The 19,090-nt window shown below is 41.8% G+C and overlaps 1 protein-coding gene across 1 annotated transcript in view; it reads right to left on the bottom strand.

The window, feature by feature from the left end:
* Positions 1-19,090, bottom strand: part of LOC124799315 (N-terminal Xaa-Pro-Lys N-methyltransferase 1) — an 85,149-nt gene that overhangs the window by 24,680 nt on the left and 41,379 nt on the right. The window contains exon 3 of the mRNA XM_047262903.1: positions 12,013-12,196. Within this exon, the coding sequence (XP_047118859.1) occupies positions 12,013-12,196 (184 nt within the window). The remainder of the gene's footprint in view (positions 1-12,012; positions 12,197-19,090) is intronic.

Here is a 19,090-nt window from a genome sequence, read left to right as displayed (position 1 = left end):
CAAAGGCCAATATAAAAGCTTCAGTATCCATCCTGTTGTCTTTTGGTCCTCGCTGAACACAACAGACAAAATGCACACCATATCGCTCTGGACTGGAATGCAACTCGTTGTTGTTGCAGTCTTCAGTCCAGAAACTGGTTTAATGCAGCTCTCCATGCTACTCTATTCTGTGTAAGCTTCATCATCTCCAAGTAACTACTGCAACCTACCTCCTTCTGAATCTGCTTAGTGTATTCATCTTTTGGTCTCCCTCTACGTTTTTTACCCTACACACTTCCCTCCAGTACTAGTGATCCCTTGATACCACAAAATGTGTCCTACCAATCGATCCCTTCTTTTAGTCAGGTTGTGCCACAAATTCCTCTTCTCGCCAATTCTATTCAGCACCTCCTCATTAGTTACTTGATCTTCCAATCTAATCTTCAGCTTTCTTCTGTAGCACCACATTTTGAAAGCTTCTATTCTCTTCTTGTCTAAACTAGCTAGTTATCGTCCCTGTTTCACTTCCGTACATGGTGACACTCCATACAAATACTTTCAGAAAAGACTTCCTGACTCTTAAATCAATACTCATTGTTAACAAATTTCTCTTCTTCAAGAACACATTCCTTGCCACAGCCATGCTACATGTTATTTTGCTTCTACTACTTTAAGTGTCTCATTTTCTAATCTAATTCCCTCAGCATTACCTGATTTAATTCGACTACATTTCATTATCCTCGTTTTGTTTTTGTTGATGTTCATCTTATATCCTCCTCTCAATACACTGTCCATTCCATTCAGCTGCTCTTCCAGGTTCTTTGCTGTCTCTGATGGAATTACAATGTCATTGGCAAGCCTCACAGTTTTTATTTCTTCTCCATGGATTTTAATTCCTACTCCAAGTTTTTCTTTTGTTTCATTTACTGCTTGTACAATATACAGATTGAAAAACACTGGCAATAGGCTACAACCCTGTCTTACTCACTTCTCAACCGCTGCTTCTCTTTCGTGACCCTTGACTCTTGTAACTGCTGTCTGGTTTCCGTACAAATTGTAAATAGCCTTTTGCTACCTCTATTTTACCCCTGCCACATTCAGAATTATAAAGATAGTATTCCAGGTAACATTGTCAAAACCTTTCTCTAAGTCTACAAATGCTAGAAGCATAGATTTGCCTTTCCTTAATCTAACTTCTAAGATAAGTCGTAGGATCAGTATTGCCTCACATGTTCCAACATTTCTACAGAATCCTAACTGATCCTCCCTGAGGTTCGCTTCTACCAGTTTTTCCATTTGTCTGTAAAGAATTCATGTTAGTATTTTGCAGCCGTGACTTATTAAACTGTTAGTTCGGTAATTTTCACACTTGTCAACACCTGCTTTCTTTGGGACTGGAATTATTATATTCTTCTTTTATCATGTCTCATACATCTTGCTCACCAGATGGAAGAGTTTTGTGATGGCTAGATCTCCCAAAGCTATCAGTATTTCTAATGGAATGTTGTCTACTCCTGAGGTCTTGAGGTCTTTCAGGGCTCTGTCAAATTCTTCACACATTATCATATCTCCCACTTCATCTTCATTTACGTTCTCTTCCAATTCCATAATATCGCCCTCAAGTACATCACCCTTGTATAAACCCTCTATACAGGTTGGTCCACTGATCCTGACCAGGCCAAATATCTCACGAAATAAGCAGCAAACAAAAAAACTACAAAGAACAAAACTTGTCTAGCTTGAAGGGGGAAATCAGATGGCACTAGGTTTGGCCTGCTAGTTGGCGCTGCCATAGGTTGGTTGGTTGGTTGGTTTGTTGGGGTAAGGAGACCAGACAGCGAGGTCATCGGTCTCATCAGATTAGGGAAGGATGGGGAAGGAAGTCGGCCGTGCCCTTTGAAAGGAACCATCCCGGCATTTGCCTGGAGCGATTTAGGGAAATCACGGAAAACCTAAATCAGGATGGCCGGACGCGGGATTGAACCGTCGTACTCCCGAATGCGAGTCCAGTGTCTAACAACTGCGCCACCTCGCTCGGTGCTGCCATAGGTCAAACAGATATCAACTGCGTTTTTTTAAATAGGAAGCCCCATTTTTTATTACATATTTGTGTAGTATGTAAAGAAATATGAATTTTTTACTTGGACCACTTTTTTCGCTTTGTGATAGATGGCGCTGTAATAGCCACAAACATATGGCTCACAATTTTAGACGAACAGTTTGTAACAGGAAGGTTTTTTAAATTAAAATACAGAACGTAGGTATGTTTGAAAATTTTATTTCGGTTATTACAATGTGATACATGTACCTTTGTGAACTTCTCATTTTATGAGAATGCACGCTGTTACAGCATGATCACCTGTAAATACCACATTAATGCAATAAATGCTCAAAATGATGTCCGTCACCCTCAATGCATTTGGCAATATGTCAATATGTGTAACGACATTCCTCTCAACAGCGAGGAGTTCGCCTTCCGTAATGTTCGCACATGCAATGACAATGCGATGACGCATGTTGTCAGGCGTTGTCGGCAGATCACGATAGCAAATATCATTCAACTTTCCCCACAGAAAGAAATTCGGGGATGTCAGATCCGGTGAACATGCGAGCCATGGTATGGTGCTTCGACGACCAATCCACCTGTCATGAAATATGCTATTCAATACCGCTTCAACCGCATGTGAGCTATGTGCCGGACATCCATCATGTTGGAAGTACATCGCCAATCTGTCATGCAGTGAAACATCTTGTAGTAACATCGGTAGAATATTACGTAGGAAATCAGCACACATTGCACCACTTAGATTGCCATAGATAAAATGGGGGCCAATTATCCTTCCTCCCATAATGCCACACCATACATTAACCTGCCAAGGTCGCTGATGTTCCACTTGTTGCAGCCAACGTGGATTTTCCATTAATCAGTAGTGCATATTATGCCGGTTTATGTTACCGCTGTTGGTGAGTGATGCTTCATTGCTAAATAGAACGTGTGCAAAAACTCTGTCATCGTCCCGTAATTTCTCTTGTGCCCAGTGCCAGAACTGTACACGATGTTCCAAGTTGTCACCATGTAGTTCCTGGTGCATATAAATATGGTACAGGTGCAATCGATGTTTATGCAGCATTCTCAACACCGACGTTTTTGAGATTCCCAATTCTCGCGCAGCTTGTTTGCTACTGATGTGCGGATTAGCCACAACATCGGCTAAAACATCTGCTTGGGCATCATCATTTGTTGCAGGTCGTGGTTGACGTTTCACATGCGGCTGAACACTTCCTGTTTCTTTAAATAACTATCCAGTGAACGGTCCGGACACTTGGATGATGTCGTCCAGGATACTGAGCAGCATACATAGCACACGTCCGTTGGGCATTTTGATCACAATAGCCATACATCAACACGATATCGATTTTTTCCGCAATTGGTAAACGGTCCATTTTAACACGGGTAATGTATCACAAAGCAAATACCGTCTGCACTGACGGAATGTTACGTGATACCACATACTTATACGTTTGTGACTATTACAGCACCATCTATCACAAAGCGATAAAAGTGGTCAAACTAAAACATTCATATTTCTTTACGTACTATATAAATATGTAATAAAAAAATGGGGGTTCCTATTTAAAAAAATGCAGTTGATATCCATTTGACCTATGGCAGCGCCATCTAGCGGGCCAACCACAGCGCCATCTGGTTTCTCCCTTCAAGCTAGACGAGTTTCGTTCTTTCTAGTTTTTTCATTTGATGCTTATTTCGTGAGATATTTGGCCCCGTCACGATCAATGGACCACCCCGTATATTCCTTCCACCTTTCTACCTTCCCTTCTTTGCTTTTCCCATCTGAGTTCTTGATATTCATACAAGTGTTTCTTTTTTCTCCAAAGGTGTCTTTAATTTTTCTGTGGGCAGTATCTATCTTATCCGTTACATTTGTCCTATAGCCATCTTTGCTTAGCCATTTTGCACTTTCTGTTGATCTCAGTTTTAAGACGTCTGTATTTCTTTTTGCCTGCTTCATTAACTGCTCTTTTATATTTTCTCCTTTCGTCAATTAAATTCAATATCTCTTCGGTTACCCAAGGATTTCTACTAGCCCTCATCTTTTTACATACTTGAGCCTCTGCTGCCTTCACTATTCCGTCTCTCAAAGCTACCCATTCTTCTTCAACTGTATTTCTTTCTCCTGTATTTGTCAGTTGGTCCCTAACGCTCTCTCTGAAACTCACTACAACCTCTGGTTCTTTCAGTTTACCCAGGTCCCATTTGTCTGAATTCCTTTTTGCAGTGTCTTCAGTTTTAGTCTACAGTTCACAACCAATAAATTGTGGTCAGAGTCCACATCGGCCCCTGGAAATGTCTTACAATTTGAAACCTGGTTCCTAAATCTCTGTCTTACCATTATACAACCTATCCGAAACCTTCCAGTGTCTCCATGCCTCTTCCACATATACAACTTCTTTCATGATTTTTAAACTAAGTGTTAGCTATGATAAAGTTATGGTATGTGCAAAATTCTACCAGGTGGCTTCCTCTTTCATTCCTTAGCCCCATTCCATATTCACTTACAACTTTTCCTTTTCGTACCATCGAATTCCAGTCCCCCATGACTATTGAATTTTCATCTCCCTTAACTATCTGAATAATTTATTTTAACTCATCATACATTTCTTCAATCTCTTTATCATCTGCGGAACTAGTTGGCACATAAACTTGTACTATTGTGGCAGGTGGGGGCTTTGTGTCTATCTTGGCTACAATAATGCGTTCACTATGCTGATCATAGAAGCTTATTCGTGCTCCTATTTTTTTTATTCTTATTAAACTACTCCTGCATTACCCCTATTTGATTTTGTATTATTAGTCTGTAAAAGGAGACTGTGGTGGAAGATGACTCCCATAATATATGAAGACTGTTATGGGGAATACAATTACAGGGATGTCGCCCACCTTGTCACAGGCCAGCAGCACCCGTGACTGAGCAGGGGGCGTCTGTTTTAATCGAAACGGAGCCACTTTTCATTATTGAGATTGCTACTACTTCCCCAAAAGTGTGCTCGAAGTGGTCAATGAAGAACAGTGGTAAGTATTAGGGAGAGTACTTCCCCCCACCCCTCCCTGTCTCTGAGTCCTATGTGCCTCCCATGGTGTTGCCAGGGAAGCAAACATTTTGGGGTCATATCTCTTCACATTACCTTCAGAAGAGACTGCTGGGGCTGTGTAACCACCAGTGGAAGACAGTTTAATTTGTTTCATGTGCTAATCTTCTGTGATAGTATCACCCACTTTGAATGGAGGCTCCGAACAATTGCCACCCAGTGACACAAACATTACCTTGCCAGTATACCATTGGCTGGAGTCTGTGTGGCCCAGCCACGATGGGCACATACTCCTTGGCTTGCACGGCGGTGTCCAGGTCGGGCACCAACAGCGCAATTCCCACATCGTCAGGGGGGCTACCACCATGCAGGTACTTGATGACCAACCCTCCCTGACCCCCCCCCCCCCCCCCCCCCCCGCCACAGAATGGCTAGCATGCTGGATTTTGGGCACAGTACCTTTGCAAGAAATGAAGGGTACAAACAAAGAAAGACACAAAAAGTGCAATATATGCCATAATGGGTGATCTTTCCTACACAATCTGCCTTTCTTTAAAATTTGGAAAAGAGCATATTAACCCAAGAAGGTGGCCATATGGTTAGGAACGAAAAGTTGTGGGATGCTAGAAGAGAAAGAAAATGAGTGTCCAAAATCAAAAACCAAATCAAAGCACAACTGACACCAAGAAGATGATCCAATAGAAAGACAGAGAGGGAAAAAATAGAAAAAGAATAGACCTGCAGCACGGAAAGGAAAGTAGTGCTCTAAGGGCAACAGCCCCGAAGTGGCCAAGCGCTTACATACAAAAGTGATGTGAGCCCCTTGGGAGTAGAGGGGTTAAGGAGAGGAGGGACAGAGAGGGGGAGGAGGAGGTGGATAAGGAAAAGGGGGCAGGAGGAGATGACTATAGAGAGAGGGGAGGAGAGAGGATGAGGAGGAGGAGGAGTTGACTATGAGGAGTTGAGGAGGAGAAGGCAGATAGGGAGAGGAGGACTGGCGTAGATGGATAAGAGGGAGGGGAAGCAGTAGGAGAGGAAAGAAAGATGAGGTCAGGATGAAATGGAAAGAAAGCGAGGGTGGGGGGAGGGGGGGATGTGAACAGAGAGAGATGGTGGAGGAGGAGATTGAGAGAGAGGGCAGCCGAGGATATGGGCAGAGAGATGGGGGGAGGAGGAGTTAGGCAGTGAGATAGGGGGAGGAGGAGATAGTAGGGGGAGGAGGAGATAGGTACAGAGATGGGAGAAGAGGAGATGGGCAGAAGGATGGGGGGAGAAGGCTCTACCTATAAAGAGGTGTGGGTGAAAAAGTAATATAGCTTGTGACACACAACCAGCCAGACTATACTCATCCAGTACGTGAGAATGAGAGCCCTTAGTGGCATGCAACAAACTTTACACATAACTTCAAACCTGTACTAAACTTTTTCTCACTGACAACCCACACAAATGATGAAAGGAAAAAAGTTTATTGCTTACTACGTTTTCACTGTTCATGCAACACAACTGCTGCATCAAACATGACATTTCAATTTATTACTTCTTTACCAGTAATTGTATTTGTCATACATTTTGCACACAGAAGTCCCATACACCATTGAATGAACCAGCAAAATTATATCATTTTACGACATATAGTTCAGGAGAGATGTCCAATGAGATGCGTGGAAAACAGCTGCATCATGCATGACATTTTGATCCATCAGTTCCTTACTAGTAACTCTATTTGAAAACACATTATGCAGATAATAAGCACATATGCAGCTTAAAGCACACAAAAATATATCATTCTGCGACATATAGTTCAGGAGGTACAACAACATCATAAATATTAATAGGCGTGAAAATAAAACTGCAGGGCAAAATTCAATATAGATACAGGTGAGATATGTGTATAAATACGTGTGAAATGCATTAAATACAAATGAAATATATGTGACTTGTACGTGGGCAACGTCACATGGAAAAGATGCTCCTAAACCCCTGGATCGATTTCAACTCAATTTGGCAGACATATTACTTATTATATGGAAAGAAATAATGTGAGTGTAAGAACCAGCAACTTCCTATTGACGTGGCGAGTGTTAACTTGGGGAGAAAGAAGGACGGAGGTGGTGCACAGACAAAGAGGGTAATAGATGACATGGACATTGATAAGGGGGTGAGGAAGGCATGGACAAAGAAAGGGGAAGGGGGAAAAAGGCAGAGAAAGGGCAAAAGAGGGGATGGATAGAGGGGGGGGGGGATGGGATGAACAATGCAAGCAAAGAGAAGGAGATGGATAGAGATTATTTTGGGGGAGGGGGGGGGGGAAGAAGAAGAAATGGGCAGAGAGAGAGAGAGAGAGAGAGAGAGAGAGAGAGAGAGAGAGAGAGAGAGAGAGAGATGAGGACATGGACAGAAAGAGGGGAGGAGGAGATGGATAACAAGAAAGGGGATGGGGGTGGGGGGAGAATGGGACAGAAGAGAGATACACGCAGGGGGAAGAAACAGATGGACAGAGGGAAGGAGCAGATGGATACAGGGAAGGAGCAGGTGGACAAAGAGAGGTGGGAGGGACGACATATGGCCTTAGAGATAGGAAAGGATACGGAAAAAGGGGGGAAGCAGCCAACAACCTGTGGAAGGGTGTGGGGGAGGGGGAGAGACACAGATCAGATATACAGGTAGGGCTAGTAGGACATGGGACGGAGAGAGGGTCAGGAGCAGCTAGTATGTATACAGGGTGAGTCTTGTTAGACGTGACACCCCTTCTGTTTTGTGAATGGTTCCAGGTATCAAAACAAATCTTTTGGAAAAAGATAGTAAAGGGGCATGTACTTTAGTATGTGATTTAGTGTCTCAACTCTTGTATTAATTGAGATATGAAGCAAGTGATAAACAGCCATATTCAAGAGAAAAAGAAAACCAATATATTAACTTTCTTAGATTTGGAAACGAAAATACCTGGCCTGTCTTTTACTGGAGAAGCCTCAATACATTTTAAAGTACACCACATACTGCCAGACAAACGTGTCTATAAATACTACTCAAAATTGTAACTTGACAGAACAGAGTTTAAACAAACTAAACAGTTTATTTAGAATGACAGACGATTTGCACCAATAAAATACCTTCCTTCATGAAACGTAGTTTTCCACTTTACTTAATTATATGCTCAACTTGTCTCCCATTGACTGCAAGTGATTCCCTGTCCATCTCCTCCTGCCCCACTCTCCGTCCACTTGCTCCTTCCCTCTGTCCACCACCTTCTGTCTGTCCACTTACTCCCTCCCCCTGCCCACCTGCTCCTTCCCTCTATCCATCTGCCCATCTGTTCCTTCCCCCTCTGTACATCTATCTTTTGCCCCCTCTAAGTCCATCACCTCTTCTCCTCTCTTGTTGTCCATCTCCTCCTCCCCTCTCTCTGGTCATGTCTTCATCCCTCTCTCTCTGCCCATTTCTTCCCTCCCCCATCCCCTCTCTTGCTATCCATCTCCTCCGACCCTCTCTTTGTCCATGTCCTCCTCCTCCTCCTCCTCCTCTCTCTCTGCCCATTTCCCCCCCCCCCCCCCCCAAAAAAAAAAAATCTCTGTCCATCTCCTCTTGCTTGCACTGTCTACCTCGTCCTCTCCCCTCTCCTGTGTCCATCCTCTCTTTTACCCTTTCTCTGTCCTTTTCCCCCTTCCCCTTTCTTTGTCCATCCCTTCCTCCCCCCCTTATCAATATCCATGTCATCCATTACCCTCTTTCTCTGTGCATCTTCTCCACCCTTTTTTTCTCTTAAAGTTATAGCAATTGCTAGTTGAGGGATACGTGAACAAATGGAAGTACTTCAGACGATATGCTGTTGCATACTGTGGTGATTTGACAGCATATATCGTCTGGCGTAGTTGGGGCTTCATGATAAACTGCACCTTTCTATATCCCCATAGAAAGAAATCAAGAGTAGTCAAATCAAGAGACCTGGCCGCTCATTGTACTGTGGAATTCCGTCCTATCCAATGGTCAGGAAACTTTTCATTCAGTATTTGCATTGCAACACAGGAAGGGTGAGCAGGGCTGCTGTCATGTTGGAACCACATACACTGTCTCTTAGCCAGTGGTACCTCTTCTAGAAGAACAGATAGAATGTTTGTAAGAAACTGCGCATACATTTTTCCATTTAACATCCCTGGAATGAATTAAGGTCCCACAGTGGAATTTCCTATGACACCGCACATAGGTTTATGCTTCACAATTGCTGTCATCATTAGTGACGAAGCCAGTGCTTATTTTCAGCTCGCTAGTAGTGCATGTTACATAAATTTAAATTATCGTGGTTCATAAATGCCGCTTCGAGAGTAAGGAACACATGCTAGAAAAATGTAGTATCATCTCCCAAGCGATGTAGAGTAAAGCAGCTAAATGTTATGTGACTTTCAAAATTGTGTCCTCCAAGTGCCTGATAGGTAGTGACAGATAATAAAGGTGCAATTTACGTCAATGTAAAATGCGAATGACATTCCCCCAGCTGATCCCACATTCCCTGGCAACATGTTTTGTGCCACCATTCACCGTATAATATAGCATACTTAACTTTGCGTCGCTGATGTAAATATTTGCATGCAAGAATTGTTGAAGCAGAGATGACCTGCCGGAGGGTGCCCATACCCAGGGGGCAAGGGAGGGGGCAGGGGTTCCCACCCAACCTCTTATGGAAAGGACAGAATGTAATGAAGTTTGGTGATTTTCTTTCAAGAAAATGATTTAAAAGTCACTATTATGCAGGTTAGTAACAGGATTGAGCTGGAATTTTTGCCATTCATCTTCCAAAATATTAAAAATTCTCCATACCTCAAGGTCTAGCACCCCCACCCACTTACAAACTAACATATGGGTGCCCTTGGACCTGATGATAGACAACAAAATCCCTGCTACTTCCACAGTGCCAAGAAGTGAGGAGTCGAAAGATCTGATATGACAACATAGTGTGGAATGAACATGTTTACAATGCAAAATGCATTCTTGCTGACTTGCCCTTCAATTTTAGAATAGTTCTTGGATTATTTTGTGAAGAGTTTCAACCTCAACATTAAAAAGCTTTATATCACTGTAATCATCTTTTCATGCACTTTTGGACGCCATTAAAAAAAAGTATATCATTCTATTTAAAAATACATACTTGCTTCAATATCTCGATCAACACAAGAGTTAAAGACTCTTAATCAAGTACCAAAGTACATGTTCCTTAGTGTACTATCACTTGTGAAAAACCTTGTCTTGATATCTGGAACCGTTCATGAAATAAAATGAGTGTTACGTCTTATGTGACTCATCCATTATAAATGGATGTTCGTGTGTGTAGTATGCATGTATGTATGTTCCACATCTCCTAGATACAATTTAACCAAATTCGGTACATGTACTACTTATTGTCTGGAAAGAAGTAATATGTGGGTAGGAACCACCTAGCTTCCATTGGTGAGAGAGGTGGTGAAAAGGGTTGACAATGCCTGACATCTCGCCTGGTGTGTTGTGTGAGTAGTACTGGAATTCATTCACCTACATCTATATTCTACAAACTACTGTGATGTGCATGGCACAGGATACGTGGCATTGTGCCAGTTATTGGGTTTTCTTACTGTTCCATTCATGTTTCTTACTGTTCCATTCATGCATGGAGTGTGTAAAGAATGACTGTTTAAATGCCTATGCGTGTGCTGTAATTAATCTAATCTTGTCCTCACATTCCCTATGTGAGCCATAAGTGGAGGGTTGTAGTATATTCCTAGAATCATCATTTAAAGCTGGTTCTTGAAACACTGTAAGTAGACTTTCTTGGGATAGTTTATGTTCACCTTGAAGAGAGAACCAGTTCACTTTCTTCAGCATCTCGGTGACACTCTCCCATGGGTCAAACAAACCTGTGACCATTTGTGCTGCCCTTCTCTGTATATGTTCACTATCCCCTGTTAGTCCTATCTGGCAAAGTGGATCAACTAGTAGCAGAAAATGCAGCTGAACATAACATACTTGATTTCAATGGCAGCTTCACAATGTGAGCCACCTGGGATGTGATTTATTTTTACAACACATTCTCTACTCCTAAAATCATTACAGCCTCAACCTTCTGTCCCCACGCCCTCTACCCACCTGCTTCCACCTCATCTGTAGTCTCACTTTCTCCAGAGATCCTTCCCACTCCTCCTAAAATAGTATTTCATCACCTAACCAACCTTCACAACATCCTAGTCTATCCCTATGCCACTCCCAATCCCAACCCTATGCCACAGGATTCAGATGGGAGTTATCCTTACAACATATCCTCCATTCCCGAAATCATTCTAGTCCCAACCTGTGGTAACCTACTGTCCCCATAACCTCCACCCAGTTGTTTCTGCACCGTCTGTCCTGTCACTGCCTCAAATTCGCCTCCCCTCACCCTCACTGTGTGCTGCTCTTTGCCAGTGCACCCACCAGTTTTTTTCCACTCCTCTGCTCCTCTCCTTTCCACTCCATTTCCCCACCCCCTTCTCCCTCCACACAGTCTCCTGACATTGCATCTGATAAGCCTGTCCTGCTACCTCCAGTCCCTTCATGCTCTGTCAGGCAGCACTGATCCCTCTTGTCCCACTTGTAAATTACTATCCCTGCCCCTTCCCCACACAACTTCTGATTGTTGCTCCAATTCAATGCATTTCAGTTGCAATCTGGCTGGAGCAGCTGGAGCTAATAGTGTGTTTGCTTGTATGAATGTGTGTGCGGTCTGCGCCCCCCCCCCCCCTCCCCCGAAGAAGGCTTTGGCCAAAAGCTTATAGGTAACAGTGTTTTTGTCATGCCTATCTGTAACTCAATGCGTCATCTTTAGGGTGAGTAGCAATCTATCCTTTACATAATACTGTTGATAATCCAAACAAGATTTTCCATTGTTTCATTAATATTTTGCTTTTTCTTAATTCAGCTCACCAACATTAAAGAAGGTTCCAATCTTTTTACTGTTTCCAATGTATGATTCTGCTTCTTTCAAAAAGATACTATTTTGTTCCACCAAATCTACTTTTTGGAAATGATGCAGAAGTAAGTTTTTAGTTATCCGTCCAATTCCAGCTCCACAATCCAAGGCAGTCTCACGTGAAGGTGGATCTTTCATCTGAAAAAGAAATAACAACATTGAGATAAACTGGAAAATTTCTCCCTCTACATTTGAGAGCTGGACATGTGTGCTTTTATTAATAAATCAGTAATTCAGTTGCTTGACAGTAAGAAAAAACTTGCAATAAGAGCACAAAATAAATATCTAAATTATTTGAGTGCCATACTGAAAGTTGTGTGCAATCAATTATTATAAATCCTAATTTATTATTTTTATAGAGACCATGTATGTCATATTAATCTACAAGGTTTCCATTTTTTGGACACATTTTCTCACCATTCTGTAAGTTAGAAGATGCCCTTGAGCTATAAGCCCATTCAAACTGCTCAAAGACACTGCTTTTTGGATGTCCTCCAGCATCTTGTAGCATTACCCTCGCAGCTGTTCTTTCACAGAACTGAAAAGATGGTAGTCGGATAGTGTCAAGTTGGAACTGTATTGAGGGTGGGGAAGTCCTCCTTACTCAAATGTCCCAATTTTCTACCCAGTGACACAAGCAGTGTGAGACTGCATGTTACTGTGCTTCAGGATGATCTTTTTCCTGTGTCATTTACTGTGCAATGCATGGCTGTGCTTCAAAAGTGTCTGTATGTAGCAAACAGCATTCATGATTTGTCAAAGTACAAAAATGAAGCAGACTGCAAACATCCTGTAAGATGCTGGTCATAGCTCTCCCAGTAGGGCAAACTACTCTTGCTTACTTTTGTGAGGGTGAGTCTGAATGTTACCATACCATACTCTGGTATTTTGTTTCATGCCCATAATGATGAAATTAGCTTCACTGTCTTACACAACATCGCTAAACCATACCCTTCATTTCAAAAGCTCTGAAGAAATTTTGGTTTATGGCTCTTCTCTGAACTTTGTGCTCTGCAATCAGTAAACAGGGAATCCAACAGATATTAACATTGTAGTAACCCAAGCTTCAAACAATTCTGTGGATTGTACTAGGCCCTACTGCCAGTTGTGTTCTGATTTCATTCTCAGTGACAAAGACTTGCACACTTCAACTCCATATACACACTGATGTCTGGGATGGATTTCACTAGCATATTTTTTCTGTTTGACAAGAACTCAATGACAACATGCTGTTGAAACAAAATAACAATGCCTCAATATTGATTGACCCCTTTATTTATTCCCATCATACAGGGTGCATCATCTGCACATCATTACAGTTGCAGGTGTGTAATACTTTGGTCTACCTGTTGATGGTAGAACAATCACTACAATGTCATCCCTGCACAGTACAGTCCATTTACCCAACTGCTGTCATTATGTGAGTGCACAACAGGGAGAGTGATCATCAAGGACAGCAATGGATGATGTGATTTCCGTGGAAGGAGGGTGCAAACAGTTAGGATATTCACAGGCAATTGGTGGCAGTATGCAGAATGTGTACCATCATGAAAACCAATTTACAATTGGGTGTATGGCTGGAAAAAGAGATCCTACATCAACAGAGAAAGGAGGAGGAGGAGGAGATTAGTGTTTAACGTCCCATCGACAACGAGGTCATTAGAGACGGAGCACAAGCTCGGGTTAGGGAAGGATAGGGAAGGAAATCGGCCGTGCCCTTTCAAAGGAACCATCCCGGCATTTGCCTGAAGCGATATAGGGAAATCACGGAAAACCTAAATCAGGATGGCCGGACGCGAGATTGAACCGTCGTCCTTCCGAATGCGAGTCCAGTGTGCTAACCACTGCGCCACCTCGCTCGGTCAGAGAAAGGAACCAGTTCTAGAAGAAAAGTGACTGTGATAACACCTGCCAACATTGAAAGAGTGGAAAGCATATTCAGGAGGAAATGTGTATCACACTCACGGAACTGGAGGCAGCCACAGGACTTGCCATAAGTAGTCTGCACTGCATAGTACATGACCACCTTAAGCTTGGGAAGTTGTCCACCAGATGGGTTCCCAAATCCCTACTTCTGCACAGACACAGCAATGCAGGACAAGTGCAGTGATATCCTTCAATGCCACAGCCAGTATCCAGAGATTTACGTGAAAACTTGTGACTGGTGATGAGACTTGTCTTCATTACCATGAGCTGGAGACCAAAGCCCAATCAATGGTGGGAACAGGCAGGTTGTGGTCTTCAGTCCCAAGGTGGGTTTGATGCAACTCCCCATGCAACTCTATCCCATGCCTGCCTCTTAATCTCTGAATAACTACTGCAACTTGCATCCTCTTGAATCTGCTTACTGTAGTCATCCCTTGGTCTCCCTCTACAATTTTTTCCACCCCGTCCCCCAATTTCCCTCCTGTAGTAAACTGGTGATCTACTGATGTCTCAAAATGTGTCCTATCAATCGATCTGTTCTTCTCGTCATGTTGTGCCATAAATTTCTTTTCTCCCTGAATCTATTCAGTACCTCCTCATTAGTTACATGGTCTACCAATCTAATCTTCTGTAGTGTCACATTTCAAAAGCTTCAGTTCTCTTCTTGTCTAAACTGTTTCTCATCCATGTTTCACTTCCATGCATGGCTAGATTCTGTATAAATACTTTCTGAAAGACTTCCTAACACTTAAATCTATATTTAATGTTAACAAATTTCTTTTCTTGCAATTGTCAGTCTACATTTTATACCATATCTACTCCGACCATCATCAGTTATTTTGTTCACCCAATTAACAAAACTCATCTCCTACTTTAAGTGTCTTATTTCCTAATGTAATTCCAGAGCATCACATGACTTGATTCAATTACATTCGATTACCCTTGTTTTGTTTTGTTGATATTCATCTTATATCTTCCTTCCAAGACACTGTCCATTTTATTCAACTGCTCTTCCAAGTCCTTTGGTGTCTCTGGCAGAACTACAATGCCATCGGCAAACCTCAGAGTTTTTGTTTCTTCTCCCTGAACTTTAATTCCTATTCCATTTTTTCTTTGGTTCCCTTTACTGCTTGTTCAATGTACAGATTGCATAAAATCGGTGACTGGCAAAATCTTTGTCTCACTCCCTTGTCAACCACTGCTTCCTTCTCATGTGCCTCAACTCTAGTAACTGTGGTCAGGTTTCTGTACGAGTTGTAATGAGATTTCTGCTCCTTGTACTTTATGCCTGCTACCTTTAGAATTTCAAAGAGAGATTCCAGTCAACACTGCCAAAAGCTTTTTCTAAATCTATAAATTCCACAAATGTAAGTATCCCTTTCTTTAAGCTATCTTCTACAGTAAGTTGTAATTTCAGTATTGCCTCATATGTTCCTGCATTTCTCTGGTATCCAAACTGATCTTCTCTGAAAACAACTTCTACCAGTTTTTCTATTATTCTGTCGAGAATACTGACTCTACGACTTATCTTAGAAGCTAAATTAAGGAAAGGCAAACCTACTTTTCTAGCATTTATAGACTTAGAGAAAGCTTTTGACAATGTTGACTGGAATACTCTCTTTCAAATTCTAAAGGTGGCAGGGGTAAAATACAGGGAGTGAAAGGCTATTTACAATTTGTACAGAAACCAGATGGCAGTTATAAGAGTCGAGGGACATGAAAGGGAAGCAGTGATTGGGAAGGGAGTGAGACAGTGTTGTAGCCTCTCCCCGATGTTATTCAATCTCTATATTGAGCAAGCAGTATAGGAAACAAAAGAAAAATTCGGAGTAGTTATTAAAATCCATGGAGAAGAAATAAAAACTTTGAGGTTCGCCGATGACATTGTAATTCTGTCAGAGACAGCAAAGGACTTGGAAGAGCAGTTGAACAGAATGAACAGTGTCTTGAAAGGAGGATATAAGATGAACATCAACAAAAGCAAAACGAGGATAATGGAATGTAGTCGAATTAAGTCGGGTGATTCTGAGGGAATTAGATTAGGAAATGAGACACTTAAAGTAGTAAAGGAGTTTTGCTATTTGGGGAGCAAAATAACTGATGATGGTCGAAGTAGAGAGGATATAAAATGTAGACTGTCAATGGCAAGGAAAGCATTTCTGAAGAAGAGAAATTTGTTAACATCGAGTATAGGTTTAAGTGACAGGAAGTCATTTCTGAAAGTATTTGTATGAAGTGTAGCCATGTATGGAAGTGAAACATGGACGATAAATAGTTTGGACAAGAAGAGAATAGAAGCTTTCGAAATGTAGTGCTACAGAAGAATGCTGAAGATTAGATGGGTAGATCACATAGCTAATGAGGAAGTATTGAATAGGATTGGGGAGAAGAGGAGTTTGTGGCACAACTTGACTAGAAGAAGGGTTTGTTTGGTAGGACATGTTCTGAGGCATCAAGGGATCACCAGTTTAGTATTGGAGGGCAGCGTGGAGGGTAAAAATCGTAGAGGGAGACCAAGAGATGAATACACTAAGCAGATTCAGAAGGATGTAGGTTGCAGTAGGTACTGGGAGATGAAGCAGCTTGCACAGGATAGAGTAGCGTGGAGAGCTGCATCAAACCAGTCTCAGGACTGAAGACCACAACAACAACAACAACAACAACAACTGTCGAGAATTCATGTAGAAGGAAGAATACTGTTTCAATAAGGTACAGCATAATGATAAAAGGCAGCCAGACAATACCTTTATGTGTCACAACATTTCAAGCAAAATCAGAGTTGTCCAAAGGCAGACTTCCAAAAGGAACCAGATCTGCAGAACAAAATCAGTTAATAACAAACTACAGGTTGCAAAAACATCATGTAATGAAGTTCTGTGCAATAACGAAGGAGGAAACTCCAAATATGGTTAAAGTATGTCAGAATCAGCCAATACCAAAACTCTCATATGTGAAGTACTCTATTCAAGATACATTTGGCTATACAGTTTGTGCATTATGATTCATTCTAGAGCACAGACAAGAGAAAGAATTACTTTTTATACTTGGATTGAAACAGAAGGATTGAAAGGATGCAACAAATAACCTGTGCTCTACTGATTCGCTCAGAAACCTTGAGGCATCTCTGCCGGAAAATAGTCAAAATAAAATTATTATTATGTTTTGATTCCTGTACCAGTCAAAACAAAAGTACAGTAATGATATGCATACTAATGACATTAATTGAAGAAAGCAAAAAATTTAAGACACTGCTTATTATTTCCCTATTTGTGGTCACAGTTATAATCCTGACTGAGTGTTTGGTAAATTGGACAAAGACTACCGGAAAAAAGGAAGATAGTCTTTTACCAACTAAACATTATAAAGTGCTGGAACAACATGGCATCATCTAGATGCTAAATAAGGACTGAAACGCAATGGTTCTCAAGTCCACTGCACTAAAAGCCCATTCAAAATAACTGCTCAGCGAGTGATGGCTTATGAAAAGTCTAAGAAGAAAGTACTGTTGTCAGTACTGGACACCTGTAATGGAAGCCCTGTAAATGGAAATAAGTGTATGGCACCAGTGGCTGGGAGTTCCCAGTCGGGAAGTTCGGATGCCAAGTGCAGGTCTTATTGAGTGTGACGCCAAATAGGGCGAACTGCGCATCGACAATGGGGATGAAATGATGATGAGGACAGCACAACACCCAGTCCATGAGGGGAGAAAATCTCCCTCCCCATCCGGGAATCGAACCCGGGCCCCCATGTGTGGCAATCCAACACGCTGACCATTCAGATAATGGGGTGGACATGGAAGCCCTGTAGAGGTTGAGGTATGTAAATCCAGAAACTACAGTCAGGAAGTGAGCAAAGCAGCCACCTTGCAAAAAATTTACAGGGTCTGCAAGGAAAAGAAAAAGTATATCTTAAAACGTATAAGACATTTTACTGTACCAGAAGGAGCAGACGAGATTTATGATAACATTGCTGAAAGTGATCAATGGTTTCCCAGTTTAGTATTGTTGTAGCCTATATTTTGTGTTGCATTTATATAATGTTTTTTTGCTATTTTGCACTTCTGCTCATCAAACATTTATGGAAAAATATGATACTAGTATTGTCTTTGTATGCAAAACTTACAATAAAGTGGCTTTCCTTATAATTAATGTTAAAGATAAAAAGAAACAGAAGAAAGTAAATTTATACGTGCATATTAACAAAACTTTTAACTTTCCTCTTTGCATATGTGGGAACATTAGCGCCACTGTCCAGAGTAAACAATTCGCAGTTTTCTGTCTGACAACTGATGATAAGAGTTCAGTTCGCCCAGTGACGTGAGTGTGCCATGATGTGTATTCTTGTCCGTACCAATTTCTTTAAAATATAGTGTGTTGTGTAGTCCACACCACTGTGTTTTTCATCATTTACTATCACTATGAACCAGTGTACCACATTAGTGAGCTCCAACTACCACATCACGCCGTATTTTCTCGCTTTGCTACCGAGATGATTACCACAAAATGACAATGCTGCCATTATCGCACTCCACTGCTAAATGTGTCTTGCAACCTGACAGTAATTTTCCTGCATCCTTGTTTTACGTGCCATGCTACGACATAGAACATTCAAGTGCAAAGCATCAAACTGTGTCTGAACCCGAAACATCGACACAGTTGTGTAGAGTACTGACTGCCCAATGCACCTACAGTGTTCCATCCTCCATCAAAGCACAAGAGATGGCTCATTTGGACATGAAAAAAATAATCGACATGTTTGGTGATCCACAATGTCGCATCCAACAATCTCCTAGGGACCTAAATTCAGATATGAAGTGTCATTACAGTGTCGGACAGAGACACACTATCCAACTGATTAGACAGCGTGCTCCTATCAGCACTGTTGTTTCGACTGCAGCATGTTCAGGCAGTAAAGATTTTCACAACTGTGTCTTTCAACCAATTGAACAGTGCTCAGATGTTTTTTTCTGCCCTACTATTCTGCCCAACTGACGCCGACAACAATGGCAGCCATCTTGCCTTGAATCACGAAGGCAGGAACCCAAACTTGCATGAATTCAATGGAATATCACTGAGCACAACACCCCGTCACCATGCCATCCCAGCT

The sequence above is a fragment of the Schistocerca piceifrons genome, chromosome 5 (genome assembly GCF_021461385.2).
Source record: "Schistocerca piceifrons isolate TAMUIC-IGC-003096 chromosome 5, iqSchPice1.1, whole genome shotgun sequence".
NCBI classification, from domain to species: domain Eukaryota; kingdom Metazoa; phylum Arthropoda; class Insecta; order Orthoptera; family Acrididae; genus Schistocerca; species Schistocerca piceifrons.
This window is presented reverse-complemented; position numbering and strand designations above follow the sequence as displayed.